The sequence below is a fragment of the Rhamphochromis sp. 'chilingali' genome, assembly GCF_963969265.1.
Source record: "Rhamphochromis sp. 'chilingali' genome assembly, chromosome: 13".
NCBI lineage: Eukaryota > Metazoa > Chordata > Actinopteri > Cichliformes > Cichlidae > Rhamphochromis > Rhamphochromis sp. 'chilingali'.
The window spans coordinates 2378761-2396107 of record NC_137940.1 but is presented as its reverse complement, the minus strand read 5'-3'; the positions used below and the strand labels follow the sequence as shown (position 1 = coordinate 2396107).

Below are 17347 nucleotides of genomic sequence, written 5' to 3'. Positions count from 1 at the left end.
CAGCATGGCTGCATTTAAGACCGGCGCGGTCATCTCTTCTTCACTGGTCCAACAGCTATCCGTGCTGGATCTCATCTCAGGTTGGAAAAAACTCTGAACCCATCCACAGCGCCACCATCTTCACAAAACTGGACCTGTGTAACCCCCACCATTCCACATCAGAGGGGGGCGGTGAATGGAAAACAGGCTTTAATATACCATTGGGTCATCCCATTCATAAATGCACCAGCAGTTTTTCAGGCACTAGTGAATGACATTCTCAGAGACTTCCTAAACCTTTTCGTGTTTGTCCAAGGATCTCCAAGAGCCTCAAGTCCATGTTCACACTGTGCTTGAGTGGCTACTGGAAAATCATCTGTATGTAAAAACAGAGAAGTGCGGGTTCCATTCACCATCCGTCACTTTTCTATATTCTGGCAGGGGGACAGGTGAAGACAGACCCTGCCAAAATCCGAGCAGTCGCTGAACGTCCCACTCCTTTCACGCGCAGCCACCTTCAACATTGAATTCTGGCTTGTAAATAATGGAATTTGAAATAAAGAGGTAGGAACAGAAAAAGTGTAAACTTCATCCTACTCAGAATCAGAATTGAATCAGTTGTAAAAGTCAGTGACGATATCCATCCCTAGTTTACAGATCCACTGGTACGTATCCATATATAACAGCAGGGCTGCTGAACATCAAATGACCAGCAGGTGTCAGCACTTGAGCTGTTAAACGGCGCTTCGTGTGCGCTGCCTTTGGTGAAGCAAAGCTCCCGGGGCCTTATCACACCATCACTACCTGGTTGTATACTCATTCTACTCTTTTCTCTCATTCTTCTTTTGCACACCACTTAATTTTAAATGCGGCTGCACTGACAAACTACTCTATAAGACACTCTTAAAAACAAATTGTTATTGCTATACAAATCATCACAAATTATCCACAAACGACATAGAGCAAGATCAGGAAGCACAAGTAAATATTTCCCTCCATACCACAAACATGAACTATGAAAAATGTCTGAATATAAGAACCCTTTCTGTTGACTTTCAAGTGTCTTTTATTTATGTAAAACGGAAATCGACCAAAAGTGCTTTAAAGACAGACACATTTACGTTCCAGATTCCAAAAAACTTGGTTTTGGTGTGTTTTATTGTGTTGACTAATTATTTTGGGAAGTAATAAACACATCTATTTAGTTGGTATTAAAATATATTCAGAATTTGCTAATTAATGTTTTTTTTTTTATCTTAAATGATGACACACTGCTCTGCCCTGTATAAGCTCCCTTTATAAGTTTAAGGTATCGGCAATACTGGTCCTCCATCACGATTTAAAAAAAAAATCTCACACGCTGCTTTTTAGTGCTTTTTGTTTGTTTGCGTTTTTTTTTTCAAGGAAGAACGTCGTCTTGACGTCACGGCGTACCGTGCCCTGACCTGGCTCGGTTGTGGCGAAGAGGCGGCGCGCCGGAAAGCTACAGGATAGCACGAAGGAAACACAACTTTGGGGTTTGTGTTCAAGAAAAACATTTATAGGCGTCTGCGAAGCGATTTCCGAGTAACGAAGACCCGCTGCAAACATCTTTTTATGCAAGCGAAGTAAGCGTTTTGGCCTTGGTTAACTTAGCAAACATTGGGCCCAGCTAGCGCTAGCCGTGGAACTGACTTTTCATCAGCAAAAGCAAAACAAGGTAAGGACAGAAAACTCGAGGCATTAACATGTCAACAGATTCTGCTACCGACCAGTGCACACTGCACATGTCATATTTGTTATAGAATTTACCTAGCGCGGGTATAAAATGTATAATAAAAACGATGTTCATGTTGGCTAGCTATCTGCTAAATGGACTGGTTCTTATATAGCGCTAACTGCTCAACAACTCCCCTTAATGCTAGCTTCTGCTAAACAGTCGTGATAACGCAATAAGAAAACGTTTTTACACACAAATAATGCCGCGTGGACAAAGTTACGAGCAACATTAAGTAAGATGGATGAGTCTTTATTGGAAACAGCAGAAGCATTAGCTAACAGGTTAGCTGTAGAGGTTGAAGCTTTAAGACTCGGTGACAAATAGCGGCGCCAACCTACTCAGGAAGTAAACATCAGCCTGCGTGCTGTGAACGGTCATTGTCTGATCTCCTCACACCAGCCGGTCGTGTCAGACCTGACGGACACAGCTACTACTCTGGACTGCTACTGTTGTGAAGTGCTCATATTGGAAGTTAGCCCACAGCACCGACTCGTTTATCCTGTCCTCGGAGCTGTGTGTGTTCTGGATCTTGGCTGTGTAAACAGTGCACAGGCAGAAAAAAACTCCAAATGTTAAAAGTTGCGTTTAAAAGTAAAATAAAGTTGAAACTCGAATTTCTGCTAAACATTTAAGCTTCTCATACAAACTGAGCAACTTGAAGGTTTTGACTTTATAGAGCTGTAGTGCTCAGGCTAAGTTAGGTTGCTACTGTCTGCTGCTCACAACCATAAACATTACTAATTTATCAGTTTGAATGGTAAATAAATATCAGGCAGATGAATCCATCCACAATTAATAAGTCAGTTATAAGCTGTATAATTCAAGCACGGTCTGAGACTAAGTCAGCAGCTCATCTGCATATGTTATTACAGCTCTTACTTCTGGAGCCTTACTGCAGATTTCTCGCTGTGTAAAACAAACCGCGGTGGCTGGAACAGCTGCAAAGTTCGCTTTTCTTTTCTTCATGTCGGAGTTTGTTGATCGGAAGCTTTGATGAAGGACTCCCGCTCGCTTTTCCCAGTAAAAGTTTTAATGGTGATCACAGGAACAGCGCTGCTGTTTTCTGTCACTCTACCCGAGCTCAGCGTGTCGGTAACGGCTCCGCCTCTTTGCTCTCCGCGGCGTGTAAACAGACTCCACGTTAAACTATGCCAGCGTCATCATCACTGTTATCAGTGTTTCTGTTGTGAAACGTTTTATTCACACGCTGCTCATGAATGCTTTTGTACTGCAGGTCTGCTTTTAGTCGCAGATGTGGGTGAAACGCTGGCGTTCATGTTGACATTGAAGCGCTACAGAGCTGTGCCTTAAACGAAGCATCGAAGCAAAGAATTTGTCCAGAAATCATTTTTATGATCGAATAATCCCAGATACTCTGAACTGTTGCAGCCCTGAAAATCACCAAAATTCAGTTTAATGAAAGAGATTTCATCCTTTATAACCACAATGTTAAAAGGAGAGCTGTGGTCAGCGTGGGCTTCTTATGATCCCAACCCTGTACAGATGCAAACACTTAGGATGGGGGAAAAACATCAGTACAGTATCTTATCGTGATATCTTGTATGCTGATATTGTATTGACACCAAATATGATATATTATTAAGTGAACTCTGGGAATACTCTGAACGAGAGGGCTCATCTCATCTGATAGGAGGCAACCTTTTTTTAAACAGTCACAGCTTGACTTGGACTGACTGCAGTCACTCAGAGAGATTGTTGAAAGCTTGCAAATAACGTCTGTGTGAGTTATAAATACAGACAGATTGCCAACATGTTCTCATCAGTCTCAATGAGTCTTTAATAATAAGGACAAGTCGTGGGGACACGGCTCATCTGGCTGCCAGCTGTTAGTATTCTGGGTATAATCCTATAAAACAAGAAGGTTGCCAACAACAAATGTAATAGTTAAATGTGAGTTTCTGTGTATGTGGGCACCAACCCATGATTTTCACTGATTCCCCCTGTTATTGCTGTACTACCAGGAAAAGATTGTGTGTAGTGGCCAAACTAAAATCCTATAATTGCAGAAGAACTCCATCCTTTATGGCAGGTTTCAGTGACAGTGGTCATTATGCTTAACAATGTCATTTTGCAGCAAAAAAACAAATAGCCTTATCTTATTCAGTAAAATAGATATTGATAAAGTTTAACTTTGCATTTCAAAAAGTTGATAAGTCGCAATATGTAATTGCAATGTTACAAATTAAAAAAAATCTCAATTGTATCATGAAGTATTGCAATAATTTGTTTTTGTTTTTGCAGGAATGAGTGATGACCTCTGTGGTGGTGTCAGATGGTGGTGGGAACATAGTGGAGTATGTGACTGTGGTGGAGGACCCCCAACAGGTAAATGCTTGTATCAACATTGTGGCCATATTTGTTATTTTTGAATGTGTGTTTTATAATGTAATTATGTTTGTGTTTGACCTCCACACTCTGCTGACAGTCGACGAGTTAGAGCACTGTGATTTGATGCAGTAGGAGTGTTCAGGCCATTATCTCCTTTGTTATGAGCTTTATCAGTCAGTGTGTTTTAGCCGGCAAATTCAAAGTATGAAGTTGGCCTCTACAACTGTATTTCGACTTACCTCCGGCGATTTCTGGTCCTCCTGTGTCAGATGGCTCAGATGGGGTGCCACGCTATCAGAACAGCCAACCTTGCTCCGGCGCTGTACATCCTTCTGGCCAGATGATCTGATTGGCTGCTGGCTTGGCTTTGCATTGTGATTCTGTTTGCCAAACCTCTGACTTCCTTATTTAGTTTTCCCTTTGTGGATTAATTCGGAAAACCCAAAGTGGAGTATTTTACATTCAATTAACTAAACTAGGATGGATTACCAAAACAGAGTGACTAAACTGAGTTAACTGGAATGGGACTGAGCTGGCCAGAACTTTTGTTCCTATTTGGGGTTGTTAATATATTGTTTCCCTTATGAACCGTTTTTTGTTTTTCTATCCCACGGTCTGTTAGAAAAACTCAGATCATGTGACTCAGCAACACATGACACCTTTTTCGTTTCATGCATAATTTGTTTGAGCTTAGTGATTAACTTGATTTCCAGAAATGGTTCAAATCACTACAACAGTGCAGTGAATTCAGCACTGATCTGCAAGTAAAATAGAACCTCAGCTGTGTTTGAGCGTCTTCAGCTAATAACTACACATTTCCAAAATGACACCACTTAACAGCATGGTTGGTAATGCTAACAGCCAAGTAGCATAACATTGTGTTAACAGCTGGGAGGGAACTATGCTGCATTCAAGAAGAGTAAAGAAATATCGAGGAGAAAAAAGCGAGACTGGATATGCATCAGAAGTAACATTTAGCCAAAAGGAGAGCTCAGTCTGCTGTTCGAAAGGTTCAGGTTTCGTGTCTCTTGAGGCTGTTATGTCCTTCATGAAATCCAAATAAAGCTTGTTTGAAAGCTGTAGAAACATTAAAACACTCCATGAAATGGAAATTACATAAAACTGAAAATCAGAACAGCCAGCCTGCTAAAGATGGACTCCAAACACTGTTTGAAAAATATGCTTTGCTAACAGGAGACGATTTATTGTTTTGGTTATGTGGATTTATTCTGTTTATGTTCTCTTCATTTTTATGGTGCTAAGAAAATCTATTCTATATTATGGCTGCAACGATTCATCGAGTATTTTGAATATTAAAAAAACCTCAAATTCTTCGCTTCGATGCTTCTTTAACGCACAGCTCTGTAGCGCGCCGCTGTCTCCATGGAAACGTGAGCCACATTTGCAACTAAAACAGACGTGCAATGCAAACGTATGTAGGAGCAGCGTATGAATCAAAACCCTCCAGGTTTAAACAAAAACAGCAGTGATGATGAGGTTGGTACAGTTTAATGTGGAGCCAGAGTCTGTGCACATGTCACGAAGAGAGAAGTGAACTGATACAGTCTGTGTCTCAGGCGTCATGCATTCAGTCTTCAGTTGCAATAAAGTCTCTAAAAGCAGTAAAAACAGTCTTTTTTCATCTGTCAAACTGTGTCTACTGTGAGCAGCAGCCTGCTGAGGAGGAGGAGGAGGAAGAAGTGGTTCAGCAGGAAGTGGATGCAGTGATCATGGAGGAAGAGGTGGAAGAGGAGGAGGGGGTGGTGCTGCAGGAGGAAGGCTGTCCTGCAGTAATTGTAGAGGAGGTGCCCAGCGCTCAGGTGGAGGAGTGCTACTCTGCTCAGGTGTTGGTCTACGATGATGAGACGTACCTGATGCAGGATGTGGCTGAGGAGCAGGAGGTGGTCACAGAGGTGACGGAGACTGGTGAGTCCTCTGAGTGATGGCTTCTCTAGAAAAATGTCGTGTTTTTCTGTGTGTGAAATCTGTACATGATTGAAGTAGGAGGTTAAAAGAAGCTTAATCCATTATTTCTAAATTCTTTTTAGACTTCATTTATTTACTTATGTATTTATTATTTATTTGATATTAAATAGAACTGAAGCTCAGCTAACTGAAACCTGCACGTTTTCTGGCCTTGGTAAGAGATCAGAGGCCTGTACTGTGAAGCAGGATTTAGTCTTATCCAGGTGGCAAACTGGGTTTTCTGTACCACGGAAGTGGTTCACTTCTTCCAAAAGTAAATCACTATCTTGCTCTGGAGGAAATCAGGTTTGTTTGTGTTTTACTTTTTGTCTTTTTGTTGGCTGCAAAAAAACAAATCTATGAGCTTTAACGTGGTTCAGGTAACCCTGAATTCCCCTCAGTTATCCTTCCTTTGATACACTGTGATGCACTGAGTGTTTCTCTACTCAGTACATCTGTCTTCCTCCCCGTCCAGTCATGGCAGGTGGTTGCCCCACAGTGAATCTGGCTCTGCTGGAGCTTTCTTCCTGTTTAATGGGACATTTTCCCTCCCACCATCACAAAGTGCTTGTTTTATTTGTTTTATTTTTGAAATGTTTTCCCCCAAATACTTTAGATTATCTGGTTACTTTATACCTTTCAGTATAAAGTGCCATGATTTATGTTGTAATTTGATCCTGTATAAACAAACCTGGTAGTACAAACCCATTTGCTTACCAGAAAGTTGAGCTTGTGTTGTTGTAGACTGCCCTCTGCTGGCAGGAATGATGCCCAAGTCTTTTAGTCAGATTGCAGGAAATGGGAAAGAAGGAACAGACAGCTTGCACAGCCCCAAAGCAAGGAAGTAACACTTCATATTAGTTGAGGTTATGTTGTTTGTTTGGGTTTTATTTCCCCTTTTGTGGTTTTTTTCTTGTCCAAGATGAAATTTCTGTAGTTATTTAAAATGATAGGGCTGCTCCCAGCCTGTTTCTAGCAGAGGTGTATGTACTGACAGTCGGTTTCTCTCTGCAGTGGAGATGTCAGGTCACGACATGGTGTGTTTTGACAAAACGTTTGAAGCCGCTGAAGCGCTTCTGCACATGGAGTCTCCCGGAGGAATGCACAGTGAACGCAGCACAGGTAAACAGGCTGATGAATGACAGAATCTGTGTCACACAAAGCACTACATGTGTGACTTATGCAACTTACCTGCAGTGTCCATGAGGGTGGTGCCATATCGGATTGTGTGCAACAATACAGGGATAAATGTTTAATCAACATAAAAGTTTCATATCATGATATCAGTGATATAGCGATGCTTTGGTAAATGGACTGGTTGTTATATAGCGTTTTTCTACTCAAAGAGCTTTACACAACTTCCCATACAAGCACTTGTTCTAAGTACTTTCTGTTTAACTTTTCCACACACACATTCATAGTACGATGGATGCATCGAAGAGCAACTTGGGGTTAGCATCTTGCCCAAGGATATTTGGCATGCAGAGGGGGGGATCAAACCAATAACCTTCTGATGAGCATATATAAAAACACCCAGCACGCCCCTGCGGGCGGTTTATCCTTCAAGCTCGGTCCTCTACCAGAGGCCTGGGAGCTTGAGGGTCCTGCGCAGTATCTTAGCTGTTCCCAGGACTGCGCTCTTCTGGACAGAGATCTCCGATGTTGTTCCCGGGATCTGCTGGAGCCACTCGCCTAGCTTGGGAGTCACCGCACCGAGTGCTCCGATTACCACGGGGACCACCGTTACCTTCACCCTCCACATCCTCTCGAGCTCTTCTCTGAGCCCTTGGTATTTCTCCAGCTTCTCGTGTTCCTTCTTCCTGATATTGCTGTCATTTGAACCGCTACATCGATCACTACGGCCGTCTTCTTCTGTTTGTCTACCACCACTATGTCCGGTTGGTTAGCCACCACCATTTTGTCCGTCTGTATCTGGAAGTCCCACAGGATCTTAGCTCGGTCATTCGCCACCACCCTTGGGGGCATCTCCCATTTTGACCTCGGGACTTCCAGGTTATACTCGGCACAGATGTTCCTGTACACTATGCCGGCCACTTGGTTATGGCGTTCCATGTATGCCTTGCCTGCTAGCATCTTGCACCCTGCTGTTATGTGGTGGATTGTCTCTGGGGCATCTTTACACAGCCTGCACCTGGGGTCTTGCCTGGTGTGATAGACCCCAGCCTCTATGGATCTTATGCTCAGAGCTTGTTCTTGTGCTGCCATGATTAGTGCCTCTGTGCTGTCTTTCAGTCCAGCTTTGTCCAGCCACTGGTAGGATTTCTGGATATCAGCCACCTCCTCTATCTGCCGGTGGTACATACCGTGCAGGGGCCTGTCCTTCCATGATGGTTCCTCGTCTCCCTCCTCTTTCTTGGGTTTCTGCTGCCTGAGGTATTCACTGAGCACTCGGTCAGTTGGGGCCATCTTCCCAATGTATTCTTGGATGTTCCTTGTCTCATCCTGGACTGTGGTGCTGACACTCACCAGTCCCCGGCCCCCTTCCTTCCGCTTAGCGTACAGCCTCAGGGTGCTGGACTTGGGGTGAAACCCTCCATGCATGGTAAGGAGCTTTCTTGTCTTTATGTCAGTGGCTTCTATCTCCTCCTTTGGCCAGCCTATTATCCCAGCAGGGTACCTGATCACGGGCAGGGCGTACGTGTTGATGGCCCGGATCTTGTTCTTACCATTCAGCTGACTCCTCAGGACTTGCCTGACCCTCTGCAGGTACTTGGTGGTTGCAGCTTTTCTAGCGGCCTCTTCATGGTTCCCATTTGCCTGCGGGATCCCCAGGTACTTGTAACTGTCCTCTATGTCTGCAATGTTGCCTTCTGGTAGTTCAATCCCCTCAGTTCTGACTACCTTCCCTCTCTTTGTTACCATCCGACTACACTTCTCCAGTCCGAACGACATTCCAATGTCATTGCTGTATAGCCTGGTAGTGTGGATCAGTGAATCGATGTCTCGTTCACTCTTGGCATACAGCTTGATGTCATCCATGTACAGGAGGTGGCTGACAACTGCTCCGTTCCGTAGTCGGTATCCGTAGCCAGTCTTGTTAATGATCTCACTGAGGGGTTCAGGCCTATGCAGAACAGCAGTGGGGACAGAGCATCTGCTTGGTAGATCCCGCACTTGATGCTGACTTGTGCTATGGGCTTGGAGTTGGCCTCTAGTGTTGTACGCCACATCCCCATTGAGTTCCTGATGAAGGCTCTTAGGGTCCCATTGATCTTGTACAATTCTAGGCATTCCAGTATCCAGCTGTGGGGCATTATTATAATAATAATAATAATGGATTGGATTTATATAGCGCTTTTCAAGGCACCCAAAGCGCTTTACAATACCACTATTCATTCACTCTCACATTCATACACTGGTGGAGGCAGCTACAGTTGTAGCCACAGCTGCCCTGGGGCAGTCTGACAGAAGCGAGGCTGCCATATCGCGCCATCGGCCCCTCTGGCCAACACCAGTAGGCAAGTAGGGTAAAGTGTCTTGCCCAAGGACACAACGACCAGGACAGAGAGCCCAGGGATCGAACCGGCGACCTTCCGGTTACAGATGCGATTCCCAACCCCCTGAGCCACGGTCGCCCCATTGAGTCATAGGCCTTTTTGTAATCAATCCAGGCAGTGCACAGGTTGGTCAGTCTGGTCTTGCAGTCTCGGCTGACTGTTCTGTCTACCAGTAGCTGGTGTTTTGCGCCTCTGGTATTCTTGCCAATTCCTTTCTGTGTCCCGCTCATGTATTGACCCATGTGCCTGTTCATCTTAGCCGATATGATGCCTGACAGGAGCTTCCATGTAGTACTGAGGCAGGTTATTGGTCGGTAGTTGGAGGGGACCGGTCCCTTCTTGGGGTCCTTGGGGATCAGGACCGTCCGGCCTTCGGTTAGCCATTCGGGTGTCTCTCGTTAACTAGCAGCTGGTTCATTTGTGCTGCCAGACGCTCGTGGAGTGCAGTCAGCTTCTTTAGCCAGTAGGCGTGAACCATGTCGGGCCCTGGTGCTGTCCAACTCTTCATACTGGAGACCCTTTCTTGGATATCTGCCACTGTGATGGTTACTGGACCCTGTTCAGGGAGGTCGCTGTGGTCTGCCCTCAGATCCACTAGCCACTGAGCATTGCCGTTATGGGTTGCGTCCTTCTCCCATATGCTCTTCCAGTATTGCTCCGTCTCCAGCCTTGGTGGTGCTGTTCTCTTATTGTTCCCCTGCCACTGAGAGTACACCTTTGCTGGTTCTGTGGAGAACAGCTGGTTTATTCTCCTGCCTTCTATCTCTCTGGTGTACCTCCTCAAGTTTCCAAGGCCTCAGGTATGGACAGCTTGCTGTATTTCTTATGCACCTTCTTTGCCGCACCTTTCTGCAACTCCATTAGTTGGCTAACCTCCCTCCGTGCTACTTTGATCTTGCCCTCTAGCCTCCTTCTCCATGGAGGGTACTGCCCCTTGTGGCTGTTCAACTTGTAGCCAAGCATCTCACTGATCACTGCTGCCGTATTGTAGATCAGCTTGTTAGTGTCGGTAATCGTGGTTGTAGGTATCGTCCGTAGTGCTGCATTAACATCATCTAGCAGACCTTCTGAGGGTACTTCACGTAATCTTGGTAACTGGCTACGCGGGATCCAGGTTTCAAGCTTGGCCATGATCCCATCTTTCAGGTCAGTTCCTCTCGCACTCAACGATCCTTCTCCTATCGCACTTGGGGCTATGTACCCAATCTCGGGTGGGGGTGATGATATCTCCCCCCTGACCTGGCGTCCTGACTCCTCCTTGCCATAGCATTTGTGTTGTACCTCGTCAATCTCTAGCTGTGAGAGCAGTCCCTTCTTTCGAATGTTGGAACACTGAGCTACTAGTTGTTTCGCCGTCATTGTGGATGTTGGATATCGAAGATATTGAAGAATCTTATGAGAATGTGAGGCCAGATTTATTGTTGTACACAGTCTGAAAGTCTTCATGTCTGTCTCACTTCATGATGCAGCAGAAGGAGAATAGTGTTGTTTTGTGTTCCCTCAGCAGATGATGTGATGATGGAAACGGTGGTGGAGGTGTCTACAGAGTGTGGACCCATGGAGGAAGAGAGCTTCCCCATCCCTCCTGGCTGTGAACCTGTAGCCAAGAAGAAGAGAGGAGGTCAGTGTCAGCACAGCTCACCTGTTGTCACCTTTTATTTTGTTTGCTGATGTTCAGTTTTTCATTCTAAAGCTGTACAACTGTAAAGCAACAGTAGGCAGCTCTCTAGTTAAAACATGAAGCTGTGTTAGTACAAACGAGGTAGTTCAGTAAAGACAACTTCCTCTGAAAGCTGCCGTATGCCAAGATTTGTTCCAACTTATGAGTGGAGTAAGGTAACATAAAGTATGAAAAGTCAATCAGCTCAACAGACAATGTGGCAGAAGAATAAGCTCGATCTATGTGTGGGTTTGTACAGGTGGACGTAAGGCTAAGACACACCAGCCTTCTTCCAACGGCTCCTTCGATCTGGGCATCAAGAAGAGGCCAAGAGAGGGAAAAGGTCTGTAGCTGCTCTCTGCCTGTAGACAGCTCCTGTCTCTGTTAGCTGCTAGCCTAGAATGACTGGATATAACCCAGATACAGTATTTTCCCACTTTATGATTTTTGCATATTTGTCTTACTTAAAGGGAGCTGCAGCTACCGATTAAATGTTAGTGGAAGGCAAAAGAAAAAATAGTTGTGACAGTATTTTATCTCCTGGGTAAGCTGTCTGTGTTTATTTGTGCTAGTGAACGAGTATGTGTTGTTGTAACCTTATACATGCACATTTAATAACATTCTGATGGTGTAAATGTTCATCAAGGTAGTAATAGCTAATGGGTTAGCTGCCAACTTCAGCACGCTGCCAAATGTAACCGGCTAAAGCCTAACCTGTTACCAGACAGGCACTTTGCACTTTTGAACATCTGTAAAACCTGTAACTCTGGTACCATTTGCTCAATTGACAGAATTTCAGGGCTTCCTAAAAGCAGCGACTCTGGTCTTTTTAGTGATATTAGGATAATTACGGTATTACCAGGCACGTCACAGCAGACAAAGGTTGATTGAGTGGAGACAGTGAGTGTAATAGGGCTCTGCAGAAAACAGATATTTCTCTCACCCCAACCAATCACAGCAGATGGCCCCGCCCCTCCCTGAGCCTGGTTCTGTCGGAGGTTTCTTCCTGTTAAAAGGGAGTTTTTCCTTCCTACTGTCGCCAAAGTGCTGCTCATAGGGGGTCATATGATTGTTGGTTTTTCTCTGTATGTATTATTGTAGGGTCGACCGTACAATACAAAGCGCCTTGAGGCGACTGTTGTTGTGATTTGGCGCTGTGTAAATATAATTGAATTGAAAAAAATGTAATATTCTAGAAGAGGTTGGAGTTCCCTTTGTTTGTTTGTTTGTTTGTTTGTTTGTTTTTGGGGGGGGGGGGTTCTGTTGCTGACCTAAACCCAACAGGAGCTCTCACCAGTTAAACATGGTATAAAGCTATGCTAACAGTCCATCTGCATATTTTAACTCCTTTAGCTTTACTGTAGATTTTTGCTGTGTAAAGCCAAGGTGTATGCAAGCACCTACATGCTTCACTTTTCTTCATGTCAGAGTTTGTTGATCGGGTGTTTTGATGAAGGACCATCTTTTTCCAGTAAAGTGCTCTGGTCCAAACCAGTTGATGAGTGTGTAAGTTTTTCCCTGTGGTTTGGAGAAAAATGTGACTCCAAGCAAATCAAAATGTGACTAAAAACCATGTGACAATGTTCAGTCTGCTCATTGGCCGGATGTGCAAGAGCAAAAAGTAAATATAGGAAAAAATACGTTATGTGACACATCTGTAGTACAGATACAACCACTGAAAACTGCCACTTCAGCCATCAGCTGACATCAGCCGATTAGAGCCCCCCCATTTAACCTTTGGTAGTTTCCACTATAAACACGCCCCTTTCACTCAGTTGCAGAGTGTGACCAAGAGATGGTGCTTTAAAAAAAACAACAACCTTGGATTATTTTCACAGCCCACTGTGTTGATTTGAGGCTATATAAATCAAACTGAATTATATTACACATTATTTTGATAACTTTCATGAAAACCTCTTCACCCATTAAAGGATAACAACTTAAGTTTTGAAAATATAAAATAAATAAAACTTTACACTCAGTTTGACCATTCAGACATTTACACTGACCAGCGTTCGACCAGTGTTCGACCAGTGTTAACGTGATAGATGTCCGTGGGTGTGTAGCTGTTATCAGCTGGTTGGCCTGGGTCTTTGGAAATGTGAGAAAACTACTGAAGCATCCTCATGGTGTCTTCACAAAAATGGGACATTAGAAGACTACCAAAAACAGCAGTCTACACTATGTGAAGACCATAAATTTAAGGTTACATATTTGATATTCAGTTATTTTTGTTTCTGTTGAAACATTCAGTTTGTTTCAAGGAGGCGAGCACATGCTCTCACAGTTACCTCAGATGTCTGAGTTTTCATGAACGCAGCGCTGCCTGGAAACTGTTTCTCTTACTGAGCTGACATAAATTAATGTTCTGGCTTATCAGATCATTCGTCAAGTAGAAATTACTTCTATATTGTTAAGTTACACTCTGTTATCAATTCAACGTGATGTCACAAAGTCTGCAGATGTAGTAACAACAGTTTTAGTAACTCTGGGCCGGATTTTAACAGTAATGCGAAACTTTTTGTGAAACAATTTTGTGATAAATTTTTCTTAAAGGACAAAACGCATCAACGGCATTCGGTAAGCTGAGGCAGTCATTGCAGCAGGGTGCAAGATGCTAGCAGGGAACGCATACATGGACCGGCGTTCTGTAGTCCGTACTTCACATCCAACACTTCATTGTTCTTGGTGATGTAAGCTTGGATGCAGCTGTTTGGCCATAGTAACCCATTCCATGAAGCTCGCTATTCACTGTTCTCGAGCCAGTCTAAAGGTCATATGAAATTTGAGCTCTGTAGCGATCGACTATCCAGGAAGTTGGCACCTCAGCATCTGCTGACAGCACTTCTTTGATTTTACGTGGCCTGCCACTTTATGGCTGAGTTGGTGAAACACAGGCACTACGACTAAGCACACATATCCCATCCACTGTAGCAACTACAAACCCTTCACCGAGGCAGCTTGTTATTTTCATGTACATCACCAGGTTTGTAGTCAAAACAAAAATGCATTTTGGGTCAATTTGAAATGTAAAAGTAAGGTTGCAGGTCAGATGTGACGTTTGGGTGAAAAATGTAATTTCCCATGTACCAGGATCTTTCCCTAAGCGCTGCAAAGGAAGGAGAATTTTAAGACCTTTTCACCTTATTCTACCTTGAAGAGGTCAAAGGTGCATGCATGACCACACTCCACATTCCCTACACATTTCATCAGCATTCATTCAAAATCTTTAAGCTGTTGTATTTAAAGAAAGAATGAGAAACATACCAGCTTTACCCAAACCAGCCTGGGTGGCTCGAGCTAGCTCTACCAGCATAATAATGTGGTCAAATACCACAGAAGTACAAAATATATCACTTGTAGGGTAATGTGGATAGCAAAAAGGATATCAACACTTTACCGTACAAGTGTCTTTCTTATTGGTGAATATCAGAGGCAGATCTTTATGATGTTCTGTTTGGGCCTCCTAGACGAGTCGTTGATGTGCTCTTTGAGTAATTTCAGTCACTGCATCGATCTATCAGCCTGGTCTATCAGGTTGGAAAAGCTTACAGTCAGGTGCCGTAGTGCCATTTATCAAGGCGGGTAAATCGATTTTACACCGGGTCATGTTGGCTGTTTTTAACAAATGAAACAAAAAATGTTGAATGAGGTCGGCTGAATGAATTTCCTTTGGTTGCTTTTGAATAATATAAAAATAAAATAAAAACACGGGACTGAGACAGGCGTCACCAATAATAATAATAATAATAATAATCTGCACTAGTCTTTGAACTTGACTGCTTTTCTGCATTTTCAGGACCTCAGTGTTGAAAGTCCGTGTATCATGTGCTCCCCACAGGTAACACCACCTACCTCTGGGAGTTTCTGCTGGAGCTTCTGCAGGATAAGAACACGTGTCCCAGATACATCAAGTGGATGCAGAGAGAGAAGGGCATCTTCAAACTTGTTGATTCAAAGGCTGTTTCTAAACTGTGGGGTAAACACAAGAACAAGCCTGACATGAACTACGAGACTATGGGCCGGGCCCTAAGGTGAGCTGTTTTGCTCCATGAGCACATCACAGTCTGCAATCGGGATTTACCAGGACACGATGATTAAAGACACATCAGACGCAAACAGACAGAAAGACCAAATAATGACTCACAATTATTTTATGAACTCAGAGGGAAAGTAGTTTATGTTTTTACTCTCTGACATGAGTTTTGACCGCCTATCCTGATGTTCTGGAGAGTTCATACTCCATGTGTTGTTTCTGTATAGGTATTACTACCAGCGTGGCATCCTTGCCAAAGTTGAGGGTCAGCGGCTGGCCTACCAATTTAAAGACATGCCCAAAAACATTCGAGTGATCGATGATCACGAGGAGGCAGAGGAAGTGGAGGACAGCGAGACCGTGGTGTCCAGTCAGAATCTGGCTCGCCAGCAGGGCCAGGCCACCCTGGGCGCTACGTCTCTCACCACCTCCCAGCCTCAGCAGACCTACGTCACTGTCATCCCCAGCAACACCACCACCAGGTCAGACAGACATGTGCTCATTTAGTCTTCCTGTGCCCTGTAGGATGTGATTGTCCGACTCTAAACAAATACATACATTAAGGCTAATTTTCACTACTGCTCTACAAAACTGTCAAAGACTGTTTTAGGGGAAACCTTGTGCTGTTTGATCAGATCATGAACCTCTGGTCTTATACAGGAGAAATGATCTGTTTGGATGTGGTGCACTGAGGATCACATGCTTCAAGTTTATATGATCAGCATTGAGCACATTTAGTGTGGATCCTGACATGTTGTGTATGTGTGGTGATTTTATTTATTTATGTATTCAGTGTTTACTCTTTTGCTTGTCTATCCCTGCAGGCCCATCCGAGCTATGCCAGTGGTCATGACCAACTCGCTAGGTCAAATGGCGTTAAACTCTCCACCCATCCTCACAACTACCACAGGAGTCCCAGTGACTGTAGCGAGCACCTCTGCTAGCACTGCCCCTAAACTTGTGATCCAGGCACTGCCCACCATGCTTCCTGCTGGGACAAAAGCAGGAGAGAAGATCACCATCATCACAATCCCAGCCAACCAGCTGGCAACGCTCATGCAGGCCAACCCATCAGGCCAGGTCACGCAACTCATCCAGGCCAAACCTGTCACTGCACAGCTAGCGCAGGCCGCCATCAAACCGCAGCTCATCCTGGCCAAACCAGCCACAATGGCTCAGGCGCTGCCACAGATGTCTGTCCAGTCTCACTTAGCCCCCACCAAAAGCCCCATTCAGCCCCCAAAGCGTGACGCAGTACAATCAGACGTGGCAGCAGAGGCCCTGCCCACCTCCAGCTCGCCGGCAGTGTCAGTGGAAAAACTATCATCCTGAGAGCCAGGGTCCCCGAGGGGGTTTGGTGTGGAGAGGGATGTACAGAAAGTGACTGTGGACACTACTGAGGACGTGCAGGGAACATCCCACACCACCTCCTCCTGACACATAACTGAGCTTCTCCCTTATTGGCTTAGACCGTCCGACCGACGCTGGTCTCTAAGGAGACACTTTGACTATCTGGCTGCTGAAGCCGCGCAGAGGACGAAAGGGACTGTTAGACATACACATCGATGGTTCGCAGCTCAGAAACGTGGGCGGCCTTAGATCGTAAATGACAAGTTGTTTTTGTAATCAAAGCTAACATAAGAGGCTAGCAGGACTTTATTGTAAACGGAAGCTTAAAAAGGATTTTTGATACTCGACGAGTATGTATCAGTACACATGTAGTTTGAATTCCTCTGTAGCCCCTTTCACATTTGGGTTACAGACTTTAAGACTGTAAAACTTAAATGGCAGAGTAAGTGGGGCATTGCTTTAGACACATTCACAATGACTGAAACTGGCGCTTGTTTCAGGCTTTCATGGGTCGTCTGCAGAGCTCTCCTGAACTCAACAGGACTGTCACTATTTCCCACTGTTATCCTCTTTTTTTTACTGTCCCTAGAGTGGGGGTCAAGGATATCTGCATCCAGAAAAAAGAACTGATTGTGTGCTCCGCAGAAGTATATTATGATTTTTTTCTTGTACTCTCAGTGTATTGAAGTAGATTTTACTGAAATATGTATAAAACAAATGTTAATTCAGAA

The 17347-nt window shown here is 44.3% G+C and overlaps 1 protein-coding gene across 2 annotated transcripts; it reads left to right on the top strand.

Moving 5' to 3' along the window:
- Positions 1–1399: 1399 nt before the first annotated feature.
- On the top strand, positions 1400–17347 carry elf2a (E74-like factor 2a (ets domain transcription factor)). 2 transcript variants are annotated; one of them, XM_080901272.1, is made up of 9 exons: positions 1400–1678; positions 4001–4084; positions 5758–6013; positions 7067–7174; positions 11078–11191; positions 11490–11573; positions 15072–15264; positions 15494–15748; positions 16091–17347. In XM_080901272.1, exons 2-9 carry the CDS (start codon positions 4010–4012, stop codon positions 16596–16598), a joined length of 1593 nt encoding a protein of 530 aa, XP_080757398.1. In that variant the 5' UTR covers positions 1400–1678; positions 4001–4009; the 3' UTR covers positions 16599–17347. The 2 variants fall into 2 exon arrangements, with proteins under 2 accessions (XP_080757398.1, XP_080757397.1); XM_080901271.1 differs by having other exon boundaries at positions 11075–11191.